Below are 24979 nucleotides of genomic sequence, written 5' to 3'. Positions count from 1 at the left end.
TGCGCCGACCATTTCCCTGTCTACTCTTTGGTGGATGTCTTTATAAGTACCTGAGGAGGCTCTTCTCCATTCCATGAGACCTTCGCAGTCAGTGGTAGCAGTGGTGAACTCGTGGAGATTGGGTCAGTGGTGTTCAGCCGAACAGCTGCTTGGGGTTCTTCCTCTTTGAACCACCATTCCATAGATGCGACTCCATCGCCGGTTGTAGGTACTCTCTTGAACACACTGTCAAGTTGTATAGCATATAGTGATATGCATACCTCTGCGACGTCTACCGTTAGGCGGCCACGGCTTAAGCGTGCACAATGTGGTTAGCTAAAGCCGCGACTACACGTTCGCATTTAACCTTCCGGGACACATGCAAACACACTGCAACGTGCCAGAATTGTTTAGGAAACATCAGACACCTCATTTGGAATTGCTGGACGCACAACAACTCATGACAGCTGTTATCAAAATCGGTCTTGCGCGCCTGCTGGCGATGTGGGTGCAGCTATCCGAATACGAACTATTAATATCACCACACGATGCCACAGCTGCTGTATATCAGCGTCTTTCGCGCTCCACGGGACGCATTGAAGCCACACAAGGTCGTAGAGCAGGTGTCTATCGTTGCCGCGGAGTGGATTGGAGTCTTGAAAGGTAGTCAATCCTGGAGGTGCGCGCAAGACGGAATTAGCGTACTCCTTTTGGATCCACGCCAAGCAGCGAACTCGAAGACCTAGATTGGGTTATCGCCAGACTCCTTTCCAGCAGCTATACACCCCGACGTATTGTAGTATTTTATTGTTTCCCGTCCTTCGTTATATCAATTGCCATTGACGAGACGACAGCCTTGGACGTTGCACCGCATTCTCCCCGACGCTCCTTCCCGCTTCAAGTGCGACCGCCGCGCTCCTGCCGTTCGAGAACTTGGCTACCAGCCGCCAGCTGTCCTCAGTAATACCACAACGCTGCCTCTGCAGTGCCGCACGCTCGAGCAGCTGCCATCGAATCACATCGGCGACTGTAGCTGACTGTCCCGTCGCCACGACCCTCACGTCGGCGTCGCTCCTCCATCCCACCCGGCCCGTCCAACGCCGCCAAAGTCACGCTGGCTTCCCAATCCTCCTTCTCCGCTTCAAGTGGCCAACGCAGGAGGCGCTCTTCTGCTGCAAGGCAATTGCCGCCCAGTAATATCAACCTTCCGGATAGTGCAGAGTCGCGAAGCAGGTTAGGCACAACCAGCGGTCTTCACGGCCGCTCGCTGGGCGAAGCCTTACCCTCCATTCCTGGCACGCCAGGCGCCTTCGAAATGTCGAGATCGCCTTCGCCTCAGCCAGGCGGATGGTCGAGCCCGGGCCTGAATACCCCATACGATAACAGTGGGCGGACGAGCCCCTACCCGAATGGCTCCTCTTCACACAATGTCACTTGGGCATCGGCTCAACAGCGGAGTGCTGAGGTCAAAGGATACCCCGGCTTCACCCCGAGAAACCAAGGCTTCTTTGGCAAGCACTTTCGAAGAATCTCTACAAGCTTGCCCTTCAACCACGGCGATAAGGAGAAACTAGGTCGTGGGCGGTCGCAAAACAAAGTAATGCGGGCCTTGAATGGCATAGCCTGGACAATATGGCGTCTGCGGAAACGGGTCGCATTAGTACTATTCGTAGTATTCTTCTTCATTTTCTACAATTCAAACACACGTAAGTTATTAGCCCCTCCAAACCCCCCTCTCGCGATTGGCATTGACAGATCTAGCCATCCGTCGTATGTACAGACGGTCCGCATGGTTCGGCGGCGGCAGCAAATACGTCGTTATACTCGCAGCGAACCAAGGTGGAGGTGTTATGGAATGGAAGGGTCCCCGCGAATGGGCCATCGAACGCGACAGCGTCAAGAATAAGAAGAAGTACACAAGGAATTGGGGCTACGAATTGGAGATCGTAGACATGAGCACCAAGAAGCGTTATGCGCACGAGTGGAGAGAAAGTTGGGAGAAGGTTGACACCATTCGCAACGCCATGCGCAAGTACCCGCATGCTGAATGGTACGTGCTGTGTGGAGATGATGTCGCCCAGGCTAACATTTCGCAGGTTTTGGTGGCTTGACACGAACACGTTCATTATGGAGCCGACCTACTCCCTCCAGAAGCATGTCTTCAAGCAGCTCCAAGACGTGACATATCGCGACATCAATGTTTACAACCCCCTCAACATCACTCATCCTCTGACCGACGAATACCTCGACCCCGAAACACGCTCGCCAGTGGGAGACGGCAAGGTCGACTCTGTCAACATGCTCTTACCCCAAGACTGTGGCGGTTTCAATCTGGGCTCATTCATGGTGCGAAGAAGCGCGTGGACCGACAGGCTGCTTGACATCTGGTGGGACCCTGTCGGCTACGAACAAAAACATATGGAGTGGGAGCACAAGGAGCAGGACGCTTTCGAGTATATGTACCAGAACCAGCCCTGGATCAGGCCTCACGTCGCCTTTATCCAGCAACGCCAAATCATGAGCTTCCCACCAGGCGCATGCGGTGAGAATGGCGACAACCCCGATATCCACTACCAAGAGCAAGATCGCGACTTTATGGTCAACATGGCTGGCTGCGAATGGGGTCGCGACTGCTGGGCTGAGATGTACAAGTACCGCCAACTCAGTAACCACCTGAATCGCACACCCTGGGAGAAGTTCAAAGACGGTATTTCGGACTTCTTCAAGAGTAGGACCAAGAAGGAGGAGAAGAAAGAAGAGAAGAAGAACTAGAGATTTCACGAAACACAGGGATTGGTCTGGATGAACTGGAACGCATTTCGATATATTTTGGATTTCCCTAAGCCTGCGGCTCGGCTTACGATTTTGCTATAATACCCGCACGCATAGAGGAGGATGTATGACAGTGGTATGATATCTGCATGGATCGGAGTCGATGTTCCATACCTGTACCATACGAAATTGACTTTCGGCGCACTGGACACCGAGCTGGGCGGTGTGTTTGCATCTCATTCGTAGGATCGCTATTTGTATTGCAAGGTCTCCCCAGTTGTTCATACCAAGCCTGTGACGTACTCCAGAAGCAGTATGGGGAACAAGAAAAGAGGAACTCGAAGTCGATACAGATGAGCGAGCCTACAGTACGCGGTATGAGAGGACGCGAATCTCCTGTAAAGCATGCACAGGAGAGCTGGCCTCCCTTGTCCAGTCCATGTCGAAGAAGAACAAAGTCTACGTGGCGCAAATCGACTCGCTTCACACCCCAGATAATGACGTGATAGATAGCGTGTGGTAAACAAGCGTCGAGGAGGGTGGAGTGATGATCGATCTGTATAAACTTTGGCATGGTTGTACGTAGCACTGAGAGATGAGGCTACGCGACTACGCGACCATGTCTTGCACACCGCAGACCACAGGGCAAATGCGCTCAGGAGATAGATGCGCATGTCCTGGATAAAGGCAGGTGAGCACATCTAGACTCGCCAGGCTTGGATAGCAAGGGGAGTGGGCGACGTCTGATTCGTCCGTCACCCACACCTACTGCCCATGGTCATACGCCAACGACCAGACGGGACACGGGGTCAGGAACGAGCAGCCGTCTACGTACTCCAACCTCGACTTCGCGATATCTCTCCTTACATCAACTTGTCTCCTTCCGCTTGCTACGTTCGCTCTCGGTCGTGTTCCTTCGCGCCCCGCCCAAGGCGATTACCGTGATCTCCGCTTCCCACCCTTCCCCACGAAACGTCATTACGCCCAGACCCTGGCCGTGCGCAAGTTGGGGAGCCCGTCTACATAGCGTCAGCTCGTCCGCGGCCTTAGCCTTATCTCCAACGACGACTCGCAGCGTCGCCGCGACAGGATTCGGTGGCTCTGGGTGCCGTGCCTTGTTTCTGGGCCCCGATAAGCTGTTTCAGAGCTGCGCTGGTCTTTCTTGCTTCAATCAACAAGCTGTATCGTTCCCAGTCCTAACAAAGAACCGAAGTCGGAACGGCCCTTGGGATCCACTTGAGCGCATACCTCCACACCACCGGTCAACCTAGGGCTCGGGGATATAAGGACTATCGCTGAGGTCCAGCGCCGCAGAGCTCTTTCGAGGCTCGGATTTGTGAAGGTTAGGGTGCCATGCACGATCACCGTCCACCGCGAGCAGGCAGACAGAACATAGGGGCCGACGACGCGAACCACCACGACCAAGCCATGCCTCCTTCTCGACATGTCGCTGCGTCTTCAAGGCAACGCTCAGAGGGTATGACCCGTTCTCTTTGACTACTTCACTGTCTCTGTACGAGGTGCAACAGCTGACACATCTTACACAGAGTCATGGATTGATCTCGCATCGGCGCCTTCGTCCACCTCCCTATCCTCTGCGACCGACGAGATCATCACAACGGGCCTCACGGTACAGCACGACTCCAACGCGCACAGACGGCCCAACAGACGCTCACGAGGCGGCGGTCAGTTCTCAATAGGGACTGGACACCGCATCACGGCGGGAGGGAACAGTAGTCAGGAGGAGTATGAGGAGAGCGAAAGCGAGTCGGACAGGGTCATGACATCCTCCAATGAGGCCATCGCTTCGTCACCTTTGAGGCAAACTCCGCAGTCTGTCGCGTCTTCGGAGACCATGTCTGAGAGGGAAGATGATGACGATGAGAATGCGACGGCGGTCAACTACCCCCGTTCCTCAAGGCGGGAGTTCCAGCCACGGCCAAACGCCTTCTCGCACCCGAACAACCAACAAGCTATCCGTTCGCAGTCTGGCACCCTGTACACACCTCGCAGGAACGTGAGGCCGGCTGGACAGCGACAGCACTCCTACCCTCAGCATAACCCTTACAACGCCATGGCACCCAACTACCAACCCGACCACGACGAAGCCCTCCGCGCCAGTCTATCCACGTTGCTCTCGGCTGCCGCCGCTGTGCGTGGCCTCCCGAAGCCAGGCCAACCACGCGCGAACACTCCCTCATCCACTCGAGTCGATCCATCCTCCCTCCGTATGGTCCCAGAGTCCGTGGCCTTGGGTAACATATCCGAAGAGACCGCATCCTCTCCATGCAGCACTAGCAGCAGTCCTTCTGATAAGCCCAAGCGCAAAGCAAGTCCGCCGGTACCCGGTGCTCGTAGCAGCAGCAAAGACCGTCGTACTGTCAAAAAGGCACGCAAGACCATCCCGATGATTGAGGAAATCAGCCCGACGCTGCTTACCTGGGTCGTCAGCGCTGGCGTCGTAGTCCTGGTCAGCGCCATTGGTTTCTCAGCTGGCTACGTCGTCGGCAAAGAGACCGGACATGCTGAGGCGATGGGTCAGATTGGCACCGCAGGTTCCGAGGCCGGACGCTGCGGTAAAGAAGCTGCTGCAGGCATGAAGGGCACTGGTCTTGGCCTGCGGAAGCTGCGATGGGGTTCTGGCGCGGGAATCCGCGTCTAAGCATCCACGATAACGGTGACGACATGACATGCATAGCATTTAGCGAACACGAGTTTGCAGGTATTGCGGGCGTTTCCATTCCTTTCTACTACGACAGTTTGCATATTGATATCACTCGGCATGGCGCTGGTTTGGCGTTGGGCTTGGTCTGAAATTTAGGAAGTCTTGGGGTCGTGGCTACGACCCCATGGGAAGTGAGAAGACAGTTGGTGCTGTTGTATGCACGTATAATGTATCGGGATTGCTGGTCGGTTAGCTACGATGGCAGTTATAGACTCAATATAGGCATCCATTCTTATGATATGTGTTGCTACCGATATTGGAGCAACCTGTGAGGTCGTGCTCTGCAAGACGTTTACCGAGAACAGCTGGAAGTAGGATAGTGCTACTTCTCCATAGGGTCGTCCTCTTCCACGGCAGTCTTGGTGTCCGATGACTTCCTTTTCACAGATGTAGACTCATCGTCATCGCCACCAGTCCCTCGTCCTCAGGCTCAGCTTCTCCGTCAGGCGTTGTCTCCTCGTCGGACGTTGTCTCTTCTTCATCCACGTCCGTTTCCCCCTCATCGTCGCCTTCATGCTTTAACGCATTCGTAACTTCAATCGGCTTACGCCGAGTATTCTTCCTAATCGCCTCGCAAAACTCCTCGCACTGGTACTCAAGTACATCATCATCCTGGAGCCAACAGATCAACCTAATGCTTATCCTCTCAAGCGCCAGCATGTGTTTAAACTCCCTGGCAAACTGTCTGCTAATAGTAGTCCAGTTTGGAATCCAGCCCTTTAGATCGTAGAAGATTATCTCTAGAGCCTTGATCGCTTCCAGCTGGTGCGGCTCGAGCTGGTCAACCATCTTGGAAAGCTTTTGGTCGTCTATGATGATCACATTGTTTTTGAATAGTAGCGTGGAGGTGTCTGAGCGGATTTGGCGGCAGGTTGATGTGACGTCTAGGAGATCGGTGGGGTCACATCCTTCCGGCACGTAGTCTGTCTCGCTCGTGCGATAGTGATGGTGTGAGCGACCGAAGTGGACGCTGCCGACGGAGAAGACGTAGTTGTAGATCTTGTTTCGAACTTCTCCTGGTAGCTTTAGGAGGGGCGACTCGAGCTGGTTGCGTTGTGTACTATCAATGTAGTCAGCATGGGGGTCTGTCATGATGGCTTTAACCGTCAAATGTACATTGTATCTGCCTCAGCCATCATATCTTCTTTATCGGACATGGTTGAGTGCAAGTTGTAGGATAGCTACGGTTGCGGAAGAGTGTTAAGTAGACTTTAGGTGTGACAGGGGTAACAAATACAGGGAGCAAGATTTTCGTATCACGCCCGATGTTGATGGTCTTGGGTGAATGGATAGGGTGTGACTTCTTTGTTATGAATTACCCTGTGAAGCTACTACTACAGTGTTGCGGGATCTGCGTAGGCATTCATTCCATTGTCACGTAGGAATGGAGAGCGAGGAATGAAGAGCAAGTTGGATATGCGGTTCTGTGTCACCGTTCGCTTCATCACGCACACGGAATACAAAAGATGGGTGCAAGTGATGTAAAGAATGCTCGCTTCTGTCAGATGAATAGCCCCATTCTCTCTCAGTCAATCAAAGAATACCCTCTTCCATCTATGGCTCAAACAGTTGCCTCTCCGCCGCGACCGTTGATGTGTTGTCCGCCAGCTGGGGTCGTATGAATCCATGTCTTCGACGGCCTCGTGCCGACAGCTAAGCGGAACTCTTCACAAAGTTCCTAAGAATCGAGCACGACGTCTACATCATCTCGACCGAGTCCCTTCTCGACAGCCTCGACTAGATGTATACGCCCCGATAGTCCCAAATCTGGACAGCAGAAAACTTCCACGCGCTTCAGCCCCGTCAACAATCTGACCTCTGGCCACAAAATGGTCCATACTGCGTCACTTCTAGCGTTCATGTAATGCGTACGTATGATTGATATGGCCTGACGCTGAGTGGTGTTCAGTCTCTCTATTTGATAATGGAAACAGGACCTTATGACATCCATAGTGCATAGTTCGAATGGTAGAATCTTGGTCTCCGCGTAGAGCTGCCGAGACACGAGCGTTAAGCCGACAAATTGATGGAGAGGTGTGAGCGAGACGGACGGATCATAAGACAATGCAGAAAGGAGGGCGAATTTCCTGGTCCTGTAGGAGATGCGAAGCTCCATACCACCGAGCGCGTATCCGTAGATCTTGTTCCGTAGCTCAGCAGGTAGGCGAAGAAGAGGTGAGCGCTGGCGATTGACCTCGGAGCTATACATCGGGTAAGCTTTTGTGGAACGTCGTGCTACTTTAGACTTACATGACTTCTGCGGCTTCGCTAGAGAGCCTTTCGCCCGAAGGATCGATGATGGTATCGTAATAAGTTGACATCTTGTTCATATGGAGTTTGCGTGTTCCAAAGGGTAGCTGTGGGAAGTTGAAGAGTAAGTAGAAGTGGAAGTGACAAGGTAAGGGACAGTGCCAAGACTAGGCTCACTTTCACTCTGGTCAGTGGGTCGCACCCGCCTCCCAGAGCCTCTCATCTACGAAGTGAAAGCAAGTGACAACAAACGAAACGTGGCTTCCAGCACCTCATCCCAGGGGATTGAACCTAGCTGTCGAGATACACAGACAACCCAGAAGACTACGTTGCCTCAAGATTGTTCTGAACTCTTTGTTTCATACTAATGTAGACGCCAGAGTACCTGTTACAAATGTGAAATGCCCCACGATCTTCTCATGGTATCACACAACATCCACTTTCAGCACAAAATCTGCAAAGATCAGCTGACTAGAGTAGAACTAAATGCATCCTTGACTACCTGGCCCCATGAGTGGCAAACTTTTCAAGTAGATTGAAAGTAAAAGGAACTGATACAACTCCCGCTGATCGACCCATAGAGCTGATCGCAAGCTGGAAACGCTATACACATGAGAACATATTCTTCATCTCGATCATCCTATCCCAAGATCTTGACCCGACCTGACCCTACATCTGGATATATCTCTTACAATGAACCATTCCTTTTCCCTGATAAAACCTCAAAATTCTCGTAGTAACCAAGAAGTTTCTGCCTCTATGGTCGACCGCCAACGAAGTCGCTCCATGACCTGACTTCACTGGGGATACCCTCCTTCTTGGGCAGCTTCTCGCTCATACATTGAGCAAACAGAACAGCAGTCTATATTGCAATTAGCCTCTCATCTCATGAAAATCAGGATAATGAACTTACCTTGGGCTCCATGAATAGCGGAACACCGAAGTCGACCGCGTTCCTCCTCATTACGTAGTCCTCGTCAAACAGGCCACTCGCCCTGTACTTGGCCAGGTTGAAGCAGCCGCGGATGTCGTTCTTCTCAAACACCTCACGGAGTTTCCTCTTGTCATCCTTGGGGAACTCGATGACGTCGACGCTGATGCCCTCGGTGTTCTTCTCCAGAAGCTCCTTGACGTCCTTGTTGGCAGCAAGGAACCTGTAGCCAAGTGCGTGAACGTACTTGGCGATCTGGATAAGGGAGTTCGAGTGGAGCGAACCGGGTGTGACATCGCCACCGAAGAGGAGACCCTCACCGGGCTGGGGAAGACGGAAGTTCATCTGCGATTGCGCGGACGCCCAATAGGCCTCGACCAGGTCCTTACCGAAGCAGGCCATTTCACCAGTAGACGACATCTCTACGCCAAGGTAGGGGTCAGCACCCGCCAACCTAGTCCAAGAGAACTGGGGAACCTTGGTGGCGAGGTAGTTCCTCTCAACGCTCATGAGGTCAGTTGGCTCGGGAATGTCACGGCCAACGAGAGCCTTTGTAGCAACTTCGATGAAGTTAGTACCAAGGACCTTGCTGACGAAGGGGAAGGAACGAGAGGCGCGGAGGTTGCACTCGATGACCTTGAGGTTAGGCTCGGAGCCCTCAACTTCTTCCTTGATGATCTGCATGTTGAAGGGACCAGTGATGTTCCAGGCCTTAGCAACCTTGTCTGCGATCTCCTTGACACGTTCCTGGATGCGCTTGTCGAGGTGGACAGGGGGCAGTACGAGGGTGGCATCTCCGGAGTGAACACCGGCGTTCTCAATGTGCTCACTAACAGCGTGGACAAGGACGTTTCCGTTGGAAGCGACAGCGTCGCAGTCAATCTCTTGAGCGCCGTCAATGAACTGGGTGATGACAACTGGGTGGTCGGGCGAGACGTTGGAAGCAGCAAGGAGCTTCTCCTTCAGCTCGTCCTCACCACGGATGACAGTCATAGCAGCACCTGACAGGACGTATGATGGGCGAACGAGAACTGGGTATCCGACGGAGTTTGCGAACTTCTTCGCTTCCTCGTAGGAAGTAAGCTCCTTCCAGGCGGGCTGGTCAACACCGATTGAGTCCAAAATGGAGGAGAACTTGTGGCGATCCTCGGCCTTGTCGATGTCGTGAGGGTCGGTTCCAAGAACCTTTGCCTTTCCAGACTCTTGAAGCTTGAGAGCAATGTTCTGAGGAAGTTGGCCACCGACAGAGACAACGACACCGCTAGCGGTCTCTAGCTCGTAGATATCCATGACACGCTCATAGCTGAGTTCTTCAAAGTAGAGCTTGTCAGCAACGTCGAAATCAGTCTGAAAAACGGTTAGCTAGGTCCAATGTATGCGTTCATGCCACCTACAGAGTATGTCTCGGGGTTGTAGTTGATCATGACAGTCTTCTTTCCGAGCTCGTTGAGGGAGCGGGTAGCGTTGACAGCACACCAATCGAACTCGACTGAGCTTCCGATACGGTAGACACCGCTTCCGAGAACAATGATGCCATGGTCGTCGAAGGTGACGTCGTGAGAGGAAGCGTTGTAAGTTGTGTAGAGGTAATCTGTAAATTGTTAGCAACACTCATGAATGCATTGGATAGGCAAAAATTTTACTCGTGTCGGCCGGGAATCTATGGGAATAGAGTCAGTATATGTCTCGCATGATGTTAAGATAGGCATATTGCTTACTCTGCAGCCAGTGTGTCAATCTTCTTGACCCATGGCTTGACGCCGAAGCTCTTCCTGCGAGCGCGGACCTCGTCTTCAGTGCTGTTGACGGCCTTGGCAATCTGCTTGTCAGAGAAACCAAGCTTCTTGGCCTTGAGGATGATCTCCTTCTTCAGGCCGAACAGGCTACCTATCTCCTCAAGCTCGTGTGTGCAGTCGACGATGTTCTGGAGCTTGTGCAGGAACCACTTGTCAATCTTGGTGAGGTCGTGAACCCTGTCGACAGTGTAGCCTTCGTGGAATAGCGCCTGGCCGACGGCGAGCCATCGGCGATCGGTGGGGTTCTTGAGTTCCTCGTCTAGGCTCTCGCCGTACTTCTCGCCCTGGAATCCGAGGTACTTGGGGTCGACTTGACGGCAAGCCTTCTGGAAAGACTCCTCGAATGTACGTCCAATGGCCATGACTTCACCGACAGACTTCATGGAACTGCCGATGTCGCGCTTGACATTCTGGAACTTGCTGAGATCCCATCGGGGCATCTTGGTGACAACGTAATCCAAGCTGGGCTCGAAGTTTGCGGTGGTGGTCTTGGTGACGGCGTTGGGCAATTCAGGCAGAGTGTGTCCGAGACCAATCTTGGCCGCGGTGTACGCGAGTGGGTAACCAGTGGCCTTGGATGCCAATGCAGATGAACGAGAGAGACGAGCGTTGACTTCGATGACCCTGTAGTCGAGACCATCTGGCTGCAGGCAGTATTGCACGTTGCACTCGCCAACGACTCCCAAGTGACGGACGATCTTGATAGACGCAGACCGGAGCATGTGGTATTCCTCGTCGCTGAATGTCTGACTGGGCGAAACAACGATACTGTCACCGGTGTGCACACCAAGAGGGTCGAAGTTCTCCATGTTGCAGACCGTGATGCAGTTGTCGCTTGCGTCGCGCACAACCTCGTATTCGGCTTCCTTCCAGCCCTTCAGGGACTTCTCGACCAAGATCTGGGGCGAGAGTGTGAGGGAGCGAGCTGATAAGTTCTTCAACTCCTCTGGGTTGTTCGCGAAACCTGAACCGAGACCACCGAGCGCATAAGCAGCACGGACGATAATGGGGTATCCGACCTTCTCGGCAGCGTCCAGTGCCTCGTCGACAGTGGAAACGGCAATCGACTTGGCGATGGGGATGTTGATCTCGTCGAGCGCGCGCGCGAAGAGGTCACGATCTTCACTGGTCTTCAAGGTCTGGACGCTGGTTCCGAGCACCTTGACGCCGTACTTCTCGAAGATGCCCTTGGCATCCATCTGTACACCAAGGTTCAGCGCAGTTTGTCCACCGAAGCTGAGGAAGATGCCATCGGGCCTCTCCTTCTGGATGACATATTCGGCGTATTCGGGAGTTACAGGCAGGTAGTAGATTTCGTCGGCGAGCACGTGGGATGTTTGGATGGTAGCAATATTAGGGTTGAGAAGAACAGACTTGACGCCAGCTTCCTTCAGGGCCTTGAGTGCTTGGGAACCTGATGTTTGGTTAGCATGGCGCAAGTTTGCGTGTGCATGAGAATGTATGCGCACCTGAGTAATCGAACTCTCCGGCTTGACCAATGCTGAGACCACCGCTACCAATAACTAGGACTTTCTTGACATCGACCAAGTCCTGCGCGCCAGAAATGACGCCGCTCTTCAGGTATGCCTCTGCATTGGGCGCAGTCTGTGTCTTATTCCATGTCGACGCGACCTTGGTGAATGCCCGCAGCTGCCGGAGGGCGGCAGGTGACTCTGTGCTGGAGCGGAGCGAAGTCAACGGCCGAGCACTTCGGGTTATGAAACTTCGAGAGTATGTGGAAGGAGCAATAGAGCGGGTGTGACCTGTAAGGGAAGGTACGCGACGTGCTAGACGTCCGCAGAGAGCCATTTGCAGGCAGTCAAGCAACTGGGTAGCTTCGGGCTCGACAAAGGATGAGGATGGAGGATTAGGCGTCGAACGCGCGGGAGGAAGGTCGCTCGGTGGCCGACAGGTGCAATTGAAGGCTTATAGCTCGACCCAGTTGAGCAGAGCACGAATGACTCCCTCCGGGTTTATGTATAATCTGTGGGGAAGATGTGATGCGGCAGCCAAAAAATTCCAATGATGCGCGACGGGCCAATCAAGCTATCTCCGATAACGCACAGATAAGACCGTCGGCGATCCTTGGAGACGGGAGGGATGAAGCGTGGTATGCGGTCATTTACTCCCTCTATTTAATTCGCATTTCTCAAAATTGATCCACTCATTATACGCGACCCAGTCACAAGTAAGCCCGATGTAAATGCGAATTGCTCTGTTTGCTACCATCTTGTCGCGAGCAACATCGATGCGGAGCACCGATTGCGGCGCCGAAACTCTGATCCCCAGCATTCTGGCACGCAGCACGGATGAGAAGAAATTTTGACATGGTCGTGCAGAGCTTTCTCCATACAGTCACACTAGCGCGTCGCGGAAGTCATTGCATTACTGCTTTCAGCACCATGCGCACCTTCTGAGTAGTCGTTCGTCTGTGAGGACGGGTAGCACGAGTCGTGACACTCCCAGACATACACTCGTTGTAGTAGAGTATGCAACAACTCGCGCCCTTCAGGGCCGCTTTCTTCGCAGTCTCTACGATCACACATCCACAAGATGCCAACATTGAGCTATTCCAGTATCACATTGTGCCAATACGCTAATTCGCTTTGTGGGGTCTTCGGACCGTTGGTGACTCCTCATGCTTGGGCCGGCACGATGAAGAAGCCTGGCGCGTTTCTGCCACGATCGCAGCACTCGTGTGCTTCTGCGCACGAGCAGGTGTATGACTGTGTCTCTAGCCGAACTTCCTCATCCTGCCTTCTTTGCCTTGTCTGCCTTGTCTGCAGCGGTGTGCCGATTCTTGTATTCGCGTGGGCTCTCCAGTGTCTTACTGCTGGCACCGCCCATCCTCTGTATGAAGTTTGGCTTCGACCACATCCCAACCCTGTTCTCGCGAGCCTTCCTTTCTGCAGCACGATACTTTTCTTCATCGGTACCGAATTCAGCACCTGTTTTGGCCTCGTATACGGTAGCCAATCCAGCCTTCAGCATCTCCAATCCAACGTCTTTCCTGAAAAGCCATCTGCGCACAAAAACTTGGGCGACGATGCGATCGTATTGATCACGTCGGTATATGTAGGCGCGTACTCGGCGGTTATGGATCAGATTGATGAGCCATTCATGGGCCTCTTTCGAATACGGCTGAGCTTCTCGGCCCCAGTGTGCAAGTTCTGGAGCGTCGACTCCAGCAATCCGAATGTGTAGCTGGGTGCAAAGTTAGCCGTCCATAACGTCTTGCAGTCCTACCGTGACGTCTAATAACGTCCTGTTACAGAGCACTTACTGTCTGCCTTACGAGGTCCTCTCTTTTCGATGGCACCTTCTTCCAGGGCAAGATACCCCACCCAGCTATTCTCCCACCTGGCGTGTGGAATAATCTGAAGTTGTCTGCATCTCCAACACTCGTGACTTGGCCAAATACACCTTTGCGCCGGTAGTAGTTTGGCTTGATGTGGTTGACGGTCGGGATGCGACGCAGATAGGTCTTGTAGAGCCGGACACCAGCAACCGTCGAGACTGTAAGAGCGATCGCCGGAATCAGGGTCCGCGGCTCATACAGCGCGCTTGACCAGCTGCTGTTTGGCTTCGCTGGCGCAATCCAGTCTGCGAGTCCACCTTTCTTTTGGTCATCGTCGTTGCGTGACCACGGCCATCGCATTGTTTATTATGCGAGGTCGTGAGGTGTGGGAAGTGAAGACGAAAGACGGTGTGGGCCTCGAAATGTTGGCAATTGGCGCAGCGCAATCGCCTCGGTTTACATAGACGGTTAGCGTCAACATGTATCACGTGATTCCATGCGTTGTCAAGACTCCACGACAAGGGCAGAGGATTCTAAGAGAACTGAAGAAGTAGAGTGCATTTGATCAAACTATTAAACATCCTATCATGTTCCGGTACACTGTCAGTACCTCAGTGGCGTGACGCCCAGTTAGCTCTCGACCCGGGGGCTGCAAAAGTATGACGCGCCACGGTGAAAGCACGCGTTCTCCTAAGCGTCGATGCGTGCTCGGGCGTTATATGTCCCAGAATCAGGCAAAGGCTGCGATGGGTTGTGCTAGCAGGATCTGATAGCCCTGAGCCCATGGTGTAGCACCAGCCATTGTCTTCAAAGTATACCATCGACTTCGCAGGCCATCACAACCCACGCAGCACCAAGGATCATGTGCAGCGGATGACACATAAGTCTGCGAGGTAGCAGAGGGCATCTCTGATAGTGCCTTGTAGATTATAACGCGCAGTCAAGATCGTCCAATTCCGATATTAGGAATTCGGTAGGCCGCGACCCGCATAGTCGATATGTATGATGAGTCTCGACTGATGGATATGATATAGTCGCAGTTTCGGATCTAGTACGGTGAGGGTTTGCGCAGGAGTCTGTGACAATAGGTGGCTTCTAGAGTTCTGTATGTCTCATCAGTCATGATCCAATCAGAGCGATATATACGTATCGAAGTACCTGCTATGCACAATACCATGTACTGCCTTTTTTGCTCATATTCTTCTATCGGTTCTCTCAGTTAGCTTCGCCACTCGAGCCTTACCTCAGGAGGCGCAATATGATGAATGCAGACATGTACGGCATGATCGAAAGCCTCGAAGCCATGCTATCGCGACTGCTGAAGAAGTATGAGGAGATTGCATGCATGTCTTGCGCAATATTCAGACCTAGGTGAAGGCCTTCGAGATGGAGATACGGATGTCTGGAGCTGGGTGTCGCAACGAGTTGTAGCACTGCTCGCTTCCGTAAGAGCGGGGTCGGCATTGCAGCTATCGGCGCTTCCTGGATGCCAAGCTACACATTAACATTGAGAAAGCACGCGCAAGTCCACCATGGTCATGATGGATGGCGGATGGGCGCCTCGAGGTGGGCGGGAGAGGGATGAAGTCAGGAACGACGGGGTTGGCTTGGACGGAGTTTGCCTAGGTGGGTATGGCGCGTTTCTTTTCGTGCCTCGACCTCCAACTCTGGGCATCAGGTCTATCGTCTACTTGCATCCTGCCACCATCGCTACAACTTCAACCGAACCCCTCATGTTTTCGCAATAACTCTCACTCATTACACGTTCTGACATTCGTAGTGGAATTGTGGCCAACTACTGACCGCGGCCCGTAGCCGCTTCCTCGTCAGGTGCCTCCCATTCCCTCCCCGGGTCTCCATCAGCATGTTCTCCATCGCATCCACAGCCGATCCCACCGCACTCGATGACGGCACGTATCTCTTCGACCAAACTCACGATGATCTCCTATCGATGCCAATGTCTAATGATAGCATACATCTGAAAGGCGGCATCGCACCTATACCTGGGTTTAGTAACTTGGGCTACGGCCGGGAATCGAGTGCGTCGTCCGTGCACTACGGCGATTCTCGCGATACATCAGAACTGGGTACAAGTCACGAAGGGGAGGAGTCTACTCCAGGGGCATTCGTTAATGGATATGGGGCCAACTACACACCTTCGCCACTGCAAAAACCATTCACACCAAACTCAGGCATCAACGGCCTGACTAATATCCCGAACAAACATTCATCGCATCTGAAGGGCAGCAGTTCGCATACGATTGTCAACGGAAACGACGCGAAACCTCATTCATCATTGAAAGACCATCGAAGGGACGCGGCGTTTGCGACAAGAACACCACAGAGCCTGAGTCGCGCATCACATGCATCTTCAACCCCCGAGCTTCCGCAGTCACACGAGCAGCCGAAGAAGCATCGAAGGACAAATTCTCTTCCGGCGAAAGGAAAGGTCATTGAGATGAAGGCGAATTCAAGCATACCTGCAGAGCTTTCCTGGCCAGAGTTTGGCAGGCAATGTATTCTAGCAGCAGAGAACAGTCGGCTCAACCCATTCACTCTACATCCTGCTGAGTACGAACTGTTACGAGATCATGTAACTCACGCCCAGGTTACCATCTACCTAAACATCAGGAACGCGATACTTCGCTTGTGGCATCGCAATCCTCTGGTATACGTCTCTCTCGAAGAAGCGGCGGGATGCGCTCGTGACAAGCGTTATTTTGGCCTCGCGAAGGTGGCACACTTGTGGCTCATGAGGAACGGATACATCAACTTCGGATGCGCTGAGGTGCCTGATACCACTGGTACACTACCCAAGTCGAAAGCCAAGGTCGCGCGAAGACGGACCATAATCGTGGTGGGTGCGGGTATGTCAGGGTTAGGATGCGCTCGCCATCTGGAAGGACTGTTCGCCCAGCTTGGTGATCAGTTGACAGAAGCAGGAGAACTTCCACCTAAGATTACTGTCCTTGAAGCTCGCCCACGCGTTGGAGGCCGTGTCTATTCACACCCCTTTCTCAAGCAGTCCGGCTCTACACTCCCACCTGGGCATCGCTGTACAGCTGAGATGGGCGCTCAGATCGTTACTGGATTCGAACACGGCAACCCGTTGAATTCGATCATCCGAGGTCAGCTCGGCATACCCTACCACGGTCTTCGCGATAACACTATACTCTACGACTACGATGGCACGGTTGTGGAGAGGGGTCAAGATATCTTGGTGGAGAAGCTGTACAACGATGTGCTCGAACGAGCGGCAGCATACCGAAACAAGCCAGCAGCTCATAGGACGGTAGAAGGTGATCGTGACCTAATGGCCTTTGGCCGTGAGCCAGCTGATGTTGGTGGTCCTACCGTCGCCGAATTAGAACACTCCGATGCTCCTCTGTCCGCAAACGCTGCGAGCACCGCGTCAATGAAGCAAGAAAAACCGACAACAGGGGTGGAGAAGCTAGCTGGCAGGGCGTACCAACTCAGCGCTGGCTTCAACCCGGATGTCACAGCAGCTGACACTGTGCAAAGTATGGGTTGGGAACTCAAAGCAGGTGCATCAAGGACGCAGTCTTTAGATCTTGACACGATTGCGAAAGCGTCCCAGTATCCCACACTTGGTCAGACAATGGACGAAGGTCTTCTTCAGTACCAATCGCTTGTCGATCTGAAGCCTAGAGACATGCGTCTGTTGAACTGGCATCACGCTAATCTCGAATATGCGAATGCAGTAAGCGTCAACCAGCTGAGTCTGAGTGGTTGGGATCAGGACATCGGCAATGAGTTCGAGGGCGAGCACAGTGAGGTGATCGGAGGATATCAACAAGTTCCGCGCGGCCTCTGGCAATGCCCCAGCAAACTGGATGTTCGTTTCAACACCCCTATCAAGGCAGTCCAGTACAACACCGAGGAGCAGCATCTAGGCAAAGCTGTCAGAATTGAATGCACGAACGGCGAAATCCACGAGGCCGACCAGGTTATTTTGACAACCCCACTGGGAGTGCTGAAGTCCGGGTCAATCAAGTTCGAACCTCCTCTACCTGACTGGAAGCAGGACGTTATCGAACGAATGGGTTTCGGTCTCCTCAACAAGGTCAGTTCAACTATGAGACGATTGCTACCCTTTCTAATAATGTGCATAGATTGTTCTCGTGTACGAAAAGGCCTTCTGGGAGCCAGACCGAGACATGTTCGGCCTGCTCAACAAAGCAGAGGAGGAAGCCAGTATGCGACCGGAAGACTACTCTACGAAACGAGGGCGATTTTATCTCTTCTGGAACTGTATCAAGACAAGCGGAAAGCCGGTGCTGATAGCGCTGATGGCAGGCGACGCTGCTCACTACGCCGAAGCGACGTCCAATGATCAGCTCGTTAAAGAGGTCACGGACCGGCTTGACGCGATGTTCGCACCGAACCACGTTCCACTCCCGACAGAAGCGATAGTGACGCGTTGGAAGAAAGATCCGTTCGCCCGAGGCAGCTATTCATACGTCGGACCACAGACACAAGCAGGAGACTACGACATCATGGCGCGACCCCACGGCCCACTACATTTCGCAGGAGAAGCGACTTGTGGCACACATCCCGCAACGGTGCACGGCGCTTATTTGTCAGGTCTTCGGGTTGCTGCGGAGGTTGCTGAGACAATTTTCGGACCCATCAGAATACCCAGCCCACTTGTTGAGAAGAAGGTGGTCAAGATCGAACAATCGCCAGGGACACCCAGCATCGAGACGAAACGCCGATTCGAGCATGCCGTTCCAACATCAACGTCAAAATCGAGAGACAACAAATCTGGACGGATACAACGCGACGAAGACTATGAAGCTGCCATTATAGGGGCTATATTGGAACAGATTGGTGAACGTCCAATCAAGCCAGGACGTACGGGTGTCAACCCATTCCTGCTGTTCACCAAGGACTTCTGGTACATCTGCAAGCAGGAGTGCGATGACGCTCACAAAGCTAGGACAGGTAACCCTGAAGCCAAAGCACCGAAGCAGGAGATCCGCAATGCTGTGGGCTTACGGTGGCGCACGGCAGAGCAAGAAGTCAAGCAGCCCTACCTCGACCAAGCCAGCAACGCTCGAGACGATGCGACGGCGAGTACAGCAGATTTCAAAGAGCGCGTAGACACATGGGACAAAGAAGCCGCACGCATACGGCGCGAGTACATTCAGGCCAACCCGCCAGAGGGTGGAAACGAGGAGCTCATTCTTAACAGCCGCACAGCTATCGAGCTGGGAGCTGGCAAGCGACTGCGGAGACTTTAGGTCTTGTTTTGTTGTATCATTCATGTGTCATATTTTTTTCCGTGGGCTATCAGCATTTCGAGGAGTTTTTGCTTCTACTGGTCACGTAGGAGTTGGGATGGAGTTCGGGTAAAAGGGTGGCTGAGATTCTCGCGTGGCTATTTTCAACGGCAGGTGCACAACAGTGCACACCCGCCTTGGGCATTTTCGTAAGGCGATTGTACTTTGTACCCGTATATCTTGTGTAATTCGTCGTCCACACCGACACATCAAAAATGTAGTGAGTAATACGGAACTAACATGAACGCATGACTGCCGCACACCCATTCGGACCCACCATGGATACCCTGTCGTCGAAGCTGATATGCGGGGGATGTGTGCCGTGCTGCATAAGACGGGAGGGTGCCCGCCTGCTATTGAATCATGTGCATGGCCCCAGCAATATGTTGAGATGGGTGTCAGTGTTGGACTTTGAGTGTAGTTGACAGCGACTTGGCGGGGTGCAATTCTGGACTGTCAGGCCTGGTGTCGTCATGCTCTGGACTTTTGCAGTGCATGTCACAACCACAGTATGGGAAGACGCTAGAAGCAGTTCCCTCGTCCCCCAATGACGATCGCTCGAGGGCAGCCGACAAGCGCCACGGTTGCTTGCCAGTCTTGTTCTAGAAGCGCGGCGCATGACTGGTGGGAGTTTAGCCTCGATGCAGGCGGCTGAGCGTCTTGTCCATCAGGCACACCGTCAACGGGCTGGGCAGCGTGCCGTCGAGGGCCAGCGTGTCGCGATGGGGCATCAGCATCAGATGTTCTATGCATGTTCTTCGGTGTCGTGCCCCACCGCGTGGGTGATACAATTCGCTGGCCGGGACAGCATTGGATGGAACGGCTGGCTTCAGCGCGTTAGTCCGAGGCGGTTCCTCGTTGGCGGGGTCGCGTGTGCCAGGTCGTGGGGATCTCTCGGCATCGGCCTCTCTTATGGCGCCTCTAGTCGCGTTAGCTATCCCAAAGAGCCATGCCTCGCCTCGCCTTGGTCCGTCTTCCGGCTCTGCTTCCCCAACCTGCCAGCCTTCCAAGCCGCTGTGCGTGAACTGCATCCTTCACGCCTCGTACCTCTGCCGACCTCCATGTTGCCCTTCGCTCCTTCCACGACCCTGGGCCCGCACCCAGCAGCACCTTCCCCAGCCCGTTCCCACCACGACCGTGCCCACATCGCCTGAAGTGCTGTCGCATTAGCCCTCGTCCGCCTGCACCCCACCCTTTCCCTGCGCACGATACCCCAGCCATGAGTTCCTTTTTCAGTCGCATCAAGTCCGGTGCTGTGAGTCGCGCGTCCATCGGCAATGGCTGGCCCTGACTGACATACCACAGCCGCCGTTGAGCCCAGCGACCGGCAGCATACCCGTTAGGAAAGACCCCAACGCGCCCGAGGTGACGCCGCTGGAGAAGCTGCTGCTCAACGCGGGCCCTCTGCGCGGCGACGGCAGCGACAAGTTCTTCGGCTTTGAGAATGTGAGTCTGCCTACGTAACCGCCCTTCGCGAGCCGCCTGCTGACCACGCTATGCTCTAGTTTGGAAGCACATGGTATGCACACGTCTCGCCCACTCCCGTTCCGTCCCATACTGACTGCCCGCCAGCTACTGCAACTCGATAGTCCAGTGTCTATACTACTCAGTGCCCTTTCGAGAACAGGTCATCAACTTCCCTGCGCGCTCGCCCCCAGAAGCCCTCGAGAGGCCCACGTCTGGCCCCCTCAAACTCAACACAAACCTCCCAAATGGCCAGAGTACAGCCCTCTCGCCCACGGGGCGCACCTCACTCTCCAGCCCGAATGCCAAAAGTCCCGCAAAGCCAGCAACCACGCCAGGCGCGACGAACCAGCCCCCAGGCACCAAGCCCGAGGATAACAAAGACTCGCCAGAGTACAAGAAGAAGCAGGCTCTGGCGGCCGGTCCGGTTCTGCAGATGGACTACGAGAACGCAAACGCATACGGCATGAACGAATCGCTATTTTCATCGCTAAAAGATATATTCGAGGCCGTCATAGCACACAGATCACGCATAGGCGTCGTCAGCCCACACAAACTTCTCGAGATATTGCGGCGGGACAATGAGATGTTCCGGACACCTATGCACCAGGATGCACACGAGTTCCTGAACTTACTGCTGAACGAGGTCGTAGATAATGTCGAGAATTACTCCAAGAGTCGCCCAGCCCAAGTGGAAGAGATAACCGAGGACGGCGAGACTGTAACGGATGGCCAAGTAGTGACCGCGCGGAACTCGGTGGCCTCTGCCAAGTCAAACTCTGGGTGGGTACACGAGCTGTTTGAAGGCACATTAACGTCCGAAACACGATGCCTCACATGCGAAAACACATCACAGCGAGACGAGGCATTCCTGGACCTGTCTGTCGATCTAGAACAGCACTCGTCAGTGACGAGCTGTTTGCGCAAGTTCTCAGAAGAGGAGATGTTGTGTGAACGAAACAAATTCCATTGCGACAACTGTGGAGGCCTGCAAGAGGCGGAAAAGAGGATGAAGATCAAGCGATTGCCCAAAATTCTGGCCTTGCATCTCAAGCGTTTCAAGTATACCGAGGATCTCCAGCGCCTGCAGAAGCTCTTCCACCGCGTCGTATACCCCTTCTACCTCCGGCTGTTCAACACCACCGATGAAGCAGAAGACCCAGACAGACTATACGAGCTATATGCAGTTGTGGTGCACATAGGAGGTGGGCCCTATCATGGTCACTACGTATCCATCATCAAGACGCAAGATCGAGGCTGGCTATTATTCGACGACGAGATGGTTGAGCCGGTAGACAAGGCCTACGTCAGGAACTTTTTCGGTGGAGAGAATGTGCTGGCTTGTGCATATGTCTTATTTTACCAGGAGACAACAGAAGAAGCCATGATGAAGGAGCAAGAAGCCGACGCTCTCGCCGAAGCAGAGCAAGCTGCCAAGATGGCACAGGAAGAAGTCACGACACCGAAAGCGAACGGAGTCAACGGCCAGTCATATCATACCTTCCACAACGCGACCACTCCCACGATGGAAGAGGCCGACAAGTTCGCGAGTCTCGACCACGCAGCTACCGCCCCACCGCTCGCGCAGGTTCAAACGAACACCGACCATCACCCAGTCGAACATACCACAACTCAGGTTCCCGTACTCGCTGCGCGTAAAAGTAATCTCGGGCTCTTCGGTAAGAGCAAGGAAGAGAAGGAACGCAAGGCCCAGGAGAAGGAGCTTGAGAGGCAAGCGAGGGAAAAGCGCAAAGAGATGGAAATTCAACGGCGCGAAAACTACCGCAAACAAGAAGATGACCTCCGTGCAGCACTCGAAGCCAGCAAAACATCAGCAGCTGAAGAAGAGAAGAAGCGCGTCGCGAGTGGGGAGGTTGTACCACCACCTCCAAGTGCGGTCGGGGAGAAGGACAAGGCTGCGAATGGCTTTGGCAGCGTCAAGGGTATGAGCGGATTGAGTCGTTTTAGGCATACATCAATGAGTCTCAAAGCCAAACCCAAATTCTGGTCCGGAGGCAAGGACAAGCACGACGGTACGACAGACGAGCACAACCCGCCCGATACACCCACCACCGACACCGACAAGGACGGCAAGAACCGCTTCAGTCTAGGGCGGAAGAAGAGCACGTTCAAGTTCTAGGAGACTTGGAATGCCGGGCCGTAACCGAGTGTCGTTGAGTGTTGCATTGTTAGCTTTGGATCCAACAAGTTCACCTGTTGGAGTCTCTTCTGAGCGGATTGAGGACGAAAACCAAAGCGTCGGCGGTGCATTGCATAGTCATCTTTTTTGTCCTTTTCCTCTCGCAGTCTCTCCCTATGTCTTGTTAACTTGACGATGGCGTTGTAATTTACTATCCCCCACGGATTGGGCGGGTGTATTGTGCATATTCAATCTTCGGAATACCGTTGTAGCGTACTCGTTTGAGCAAAACTGCGAGTCCATGGCGACGACAAGAATAGCGAATTATACTGTTTCTCGAGCTGCTATGACCTCTTGTTGCTATCGTTCCGATATCTGTTACGAGTCTATTAGGTTGGGTTGTGCATGGTGAGGCTGTTCAATTCGTATTTCAACAGTGCTGTGTTTGGCTGGTGATATGAAGATGGCTTTGCCTGTGGTCTATCAATTGACAAGGGAGATTTTTGAGACTTTTATTTCCTGTAATTTCCGGAGATCAGCTACACTTACGACGCGGAGGAAATCACCATAAAGTCTCGAAGGGTTGTTGTAGCTCAACAGACTGAAGAGATTGAAGGAAGACGACTCAAATCACGTTAAAACATTAGAGCTTCTGTACAGCAAGAGGTAAAGTAGGAAGAGAATAGAGTCTCTATCCCTAACGATATCTGTGCTCGTTTTGGAAGGGTTACTCATACTAGTCATAATGATGCCGCTCGTCATTCGTGTAGCAAATGTATGCTTATAAGTACCTTCAGTCAGACTATGAGGAAACAGCTAGCTTTGTTTAAACATAGAGTCTGAGCGATCTTAAAGAAGGTCCGAAAGTATAGCAGACACACGTTGGAGAAGATTGTGGAGACGCGATGTTGTGAAAGAATTGAGTCCAAATTATATTTGATATAGTAACCATATCCATCAGTGCCGAAAGAAGAGAAGCTTGCATCTGCTTTTTTCCTCCGCAGATTGGACTAGAAAGTCGAAGCGCAGACACTCTTCCGCAATGGACCGACGCCCTCGATGCCACCTTTATAAACGCCCGCTACTCAATGTTTGCCGCAACTCACTATACTGATACACCACGCACGCGCACATTCTGCACCACACGTGAACACAAGCAACCACCCTCTATGAGAACTTCCACCGGTTGCCACAGTTCATGCACTCGCAGAACGTAGTCATAGGTTCGTCAGCGGACCTAGTCTGCGCTTGACTGTAGCTGACCATCTTCTGCTTGCATTTTCCGCACTGGAACTCCTTGGAGATGGCCTTTTCGACTTGTGCAACCATGGCTTGGTTCATGTTCAGCTTTTCCAACTGCTCGTCCTCTTTTTTGCGCGCATCCGATTTCATTTCGTCGTGTGTCATGACGACAAATTGCTTCGCAGGTATATCGCCACTGAATACGCGCTGGCGGAGTTGAGGGTTCGACTTGTTCTTGAGGTTTTGGAAGAGAGAGCGCATCTTTTCCTTGTAGGTGTTGTTTACGCTACCAGCATTACTGTAGGCGGCGGCTTCGACTTGCTTTGCGACACCGAGGATCTCATCAGGCACTGCGCATGTCAGTCAAGTACAAGTTAAACGAAATGCTCGAACTTACTCGCTTCACTCATAAAGGCCAGGCCATCGTACATCAGCCTTACGCAGTTGTCGCGTGCCTCATCCCCGGTGACCTGGTATTTGACCTTGTCGGTCTTGTGATTGCGCTTGTCGGCGGCGACGTCGTGCTTCTTCTTGGCCAGGCTGGGGGCTGGTGACGCAGTCCCTGAGGGTGGAGGAGCTGGCGAAGATGCTGCGCCTCCGTTCGCGGCTGCTTTTGCGGGACCATTCATCTTGGGTGGCTGCTTCTTCTTGACCTCGTCCCTCCACTTTGCTACCAGTTCTGTCGCCAGCTTTTGTACAGCCGGGTCCTTGTGCGATCGCAGACGATTGATGGTGACACCAATGCGGGTTGAGCGCAAGAGATCCTCGGTCGCTTGCACACCCGTCTTCAAGTCGTTGAGCAGCTTGATCACAGAAGCGCTTGGCTCGCCCTCGGCCACGGCTTTTCCGATGGCCTTGCCACGGAGCTCAATCTCTTTGGCGTCCATTGCCATAGTTCAGGCAGCAATCCTCGAGGTTTGGTATACACCGGGCGCAAGATTGTTGTTGTCTTGGTAAAACCGTCGACGATGTTTGTAAAGTCGCAAACACAGTAGGATGGGCCTGCTGCTTGGGTGATTGGGAGAGATTCTGTCGCTGTCACGCGGGCAAGGTCTCTCTGATTTGTTGTTGCGACTGAG

The 24979-nt window shown here is 53.3% G+C and overlaps 8 protein-coding genes across 8 annotated transcripts; 4 read left to right on the top strand and 4 right to left on the bottom strand.

Moving 5' to 3' along the window:
- Positions 1-1294: 1294 nt before the first annotated feature.
- Positions 1295-2751, top strand: J4E93_004616 (uncharacterized protein; the record flags this gene model as incomplete). Its single annotated transcript, XM_049342543.1, has 3 exons — positions 1295-1685; positions 1741-2029; positions 2076-2751. 3 exons carry the CDS (start codon positions 1295-1297, stop codon positions 2749-2751), a joined length of 1356 nt encoding a protein of 451 aa, XP_049200695.1.
- A 1353-nt stretch (positions 2752-4104) lies between these two features.
- Positions 4105-5413, top strand: J4E93_004615 (uncharacterized protein; the record flags this gene model as incomplete). Its single annotated transcript, XM_049342542.1, has 2 exons — positions 4105-4228; positions 4299-5413. 2 exons carry the CDS (start codon positions 4105-4107, stop codon positions 5411-5413), a joined length of 1239 nt encoding a protein of 412 aa, XP_049200694.1.
- A 444-nt stretch (positions 5414-5857) lies between these two features.
- On the bottom strand, positions 5858-6568 carry J4E93_004614 (uncharacterized protein; the record flags this gene model as incomplete). Its single annotated transcript, XM_049342541.1, has 1 exon — positions 5858-6568. The coding sequence occupies one exon, from the start codon at positions 6566-6568 to the stop codon at positions 5858-5860; it is 711 nt and encodes a 236-aa protein (XP_049200693.1).
- A 1915-nt stretch (positions 6569-8483) lies between these two features.
- Positions 8484-12262, bottom strand: ARG4 (argininosuccinate lyase; the record flags this gene model as incomplete). The annotated part of the gene is made up of 6 exons (XM_049342540.1): positions 8484-8588; positions 8640-10004; positions 10052-10248; positions 10301-10317; positions 10376-11867; positions 11923-12262. 6 exons carry the CDS (start codon positions 12260-12262, stop codon positions 8484-8486), a joined length of 3516 nt encoding a protein of 1171 aa, XP_049200692.1.
- Positions 12263-13201: 939 nt separating this feature from the next.
- Positions 13202-14111, bottom strand: LCL3 (putative endonuclease lcl3; the record flags this gene model as incomplete). The annotated part of the gene is made up of 2 exons (XM_049342539.1): positions 13202-13657; positions 13737-14111. 2 exons carry the CDS (start codon positions 14109-14111, stop codon positions 13202-13204), a joined length of 831 nt encoding a protein of 276 aa, XP_049200691.1.
- Positions 14112-15615: 1504 nt separating this feature from the next.
- Positions 15616-19015, top strand: J4E93_004611 (uncharacterized protein; the record flags this gene model as incomplete). The annotated part of the gene is made up of 2 exons (XM_049342538.1): positions 15616-17835; positions 17885-19015. The coding sequence occupies 2 exons, from the start codon at positions 15616-15618 to the stop codon at positions 19013-19015; spliced, it is 3351 nt and encodes a 1116-aa protein (XP_049200690.1).
- Positions 19016-20273: 1258 nt separating this feature from the next.
- J4E93_004610 (uncharacterized protein) lies at positions 20274-22658 on the top strand (the record flags this gene model as incomplete). Its single annotated transcript, XM_049342537.1, has 3 exons — positions 20274-20309; positions 20360-20514; positions 20627-22658. The coding sequence occupies 3 exons, from the start codon at positions 20274-20276 to the stop codon at positions 22656-22658; spliced, it is 2223 nt and encodes a 740-aa protein (XP_049200689.1).
- A 1167-nt stretch (positions 22659-23825) lies between these two features.
- J4E93_004609 (uncharacterized protein) lies at positions 23826-24787 on the bottom strand (the record flags this gene model as incomplete). Its single annotated transcript, XM_049342536.1, has 2 exons — positions 23826-24250; positions 24298-24787. The coding sequence occupies 2 exons, from the start codon at positions 24785-24787 to the stop codon at positions 23826-23828; spliced, it is 915 nt and encodes a 304-aa protein (XP_049200688.1).
- Positions 24788-24979: the final 192 nt, after the last annotated feature.

This window comes from Alternaria ventricosa (genome assembly GCF_023758065.1).
Source record: "Alternaria ventricosa strain BMP 2768 chromosome Unknown scaffold_6, whole genome shotgun sequence".
NCBI lineage: Eukaryota > Fungi > Ascomycota > Dothideomycetes > Pleosporales > Pleosporaceae > Alternaria > Alternaria ventricosa.
The sequence above is the reverse complement of the archived record's forward strand: the minus strand, read 5'-3'. Positions and strand labels throughout refer to the sequence as shown.